This window comes from Austrofundulus limnaeus, unplaced genomic scaffold, assembly GCF_001266775.1.
Source record: "Austrofundulus limnaeus strain Quisiro unplaced genomic scaffold, Austrofundulus_limnaeus-1.0 Scaffold142, whole genome shotgun sequence".
Classification (NCBI taxonomy): Eukaryota; Metazoa; Chordata; class Actinopteri; order Cyprinodontiformes; family Rivulidae; genus Austrofundulus; species Austrofundulus limnaeus.
The window spans coordinates 1,234,945-1,236,795 of NW_013952544.1; the positions used below are offsets into that span (position 1 = coordinate 1,234,945).

The 1,851-nt window shown below is 38.2% G+C and overlaps 1 protein-coding gene across 2 annotated transcripts in view; it reads right to left on the reverse strand.

Annotated features, from left to right (window-relative positions):
* The window catches only part of tm9sf4 (transmembrane 9 superfamily protein member 4), a 21,000-nt gene that overhangs the window by 11,324 nt on the left and 7,825 nt on the right, over positions 1–1,851 (reverse strand). For both annotated transcript variants that reach the window (XM_014016325.1, XM_014016324.1), the window contains exons 3-5: positions 1,206–1,305; positions 511–667; positions 258–396 (exon numbers count right to left, since the gene is read on the reverse strand). In XM_014016325.1, the coding sequence (XP_013871779.1) occupies positions 258–396; positions 511–667; positions 1,206–1,305 (396 nt within the window). The remainder of the gene's footprint in view (positions 1–257; positions 397–510; positions 668–1,205; positions 1,306–1,851) is intronic.

The following is a 1,851-nucleotide window of genomic DNA, read 5'->3' on the forward strand; positions in this document are numbered from 1 at the left end:
ATGTAATAATAATAATAATAATAATAATAATAATAATAATAATAATAATTGTGAGGACATGACAGTATAATATTTCTAGCTACTGCAGTAATTTCCTTCTCAGTCAGTAGAGGGTAATCTCAATGGGTGGTTAACACGTACATGTACTCATTAGAAGAAAAATAGTCAAACAGAACTTTGGTCTCACAGCCCAACACTAAACTGAGAGCAGTTTATCTCTGAACAAAACGACCGAGCTTTGCAGTTTAAGACTCTACCTTGTTGCTTTCAACGAAGCCGAGTCTGTAGCCGTGTTCAAACTGAACATCTGGCTTCTCCTTCAGCTCATCTTCTCCTCCTGCTTCTTTGTTTGTGTAAAACTCCAACCTGGTGGCGACTGGAAGGTTGTCTGCGATGCTAAACATGCACAGAAAAACTGGGTTAGTATTTAGACATTAAAGCTTTTTTTTCCACCCTCAGAGGTGAACGTCATGGAGGCAGACGATGGACGACAGATGAAGAGCTCCTCACAGGTGAACGTAATACTCCTCCTGGATCCTCTCGGCCACCAGTTTGCTCTCCTCCACGCTCAGCTTCTTCTTGTTGCACATCATCTCACACTTCTTGTCTTTGCTCATCTGCACGCCGTAAAGAGTGTTCACGATACGGTCGCCTCGTAAGACCTCACCTACAAATTAGAAATAACTGGAATGTATCAGAGTCACATATGCAGATAAACCAAGAACTGTTTGTACAATAAATACATTTTATTCACAGGTTTAAATCAAATAACAGGTTCATATTCAAAACATGTTCTCTACCAACTGTTGTAGCAACAGGAAATCCCTTCGTATAATGTTTGGCATCACTAAGAAGCTTGGAGAATTCCCCTTTTTATGTGGCTAGAATTCACGATGACATCACTTTAGACCAATAAAAACAGCTTTCAAATCAGCATTTTTTAAACAAAACTAAATGCTGCCAGACAATTAAGTAACAAACGTTAATAAACAAAGATGAGCTGAATTTAAAGCTTTTGAGATGGAGATTTTGAAAACAACTTAATATTGAAATATTCGTTTTTGTGACTCTTTTTGTCAGAATGAGTCACGTTTAGGATTTTCCAGGAAGATGAAGCTGTTTTTAGTCAAAACATCAACACTGAACAGTTTGTTTATTGATAAATAAAAGTTATTTTTGAACACCGTCTCGTGTTTCACTCTTACCCAAGTTCTCTGCCTTGTACAGAACAGAATCTGGCTTACAGAAAGGCAGCGAGTAGTATTCATATGGGAGCTGCGTACGAGAGCTGGTCAGCTTCACCGCCTGGAGTATAGAAACAAAACAACCATTAAAACACACAAACAACATGGTCAAAACCACACACACAAACAACATGGTCAAAAATACACACACAAACAACATGGTCAAAACCACACACACAAACAACATGGTCAAAACCCCACACACAAACAACATGGTCAAAACCACACACACAAACAACATGGTCAAAAATACACACACAAACAACATGGTCAAAACCACACACAAACAACATGGTCAAAACCACACACAAACAACATGGTCAAAAACACACAAACATGGTTAAAACCACACAAACAACATGGTCAAAACCACACACAAACAACATGGTCAAAAACACACAAACAACATGGTTAGAAACACACAAACATGGTCAAAACCACACAAACAACATGGTCAAAACCACACAAACAACATGGTCAAAACCACACAAACAACATGGTCAAAACCACACAAACAACATGGTCAAAACCACACAAACAACATGGTTAAAACCACACAAACAACATGGTTAAAACCACACAAACAACATGGTTAAAACCACACAAA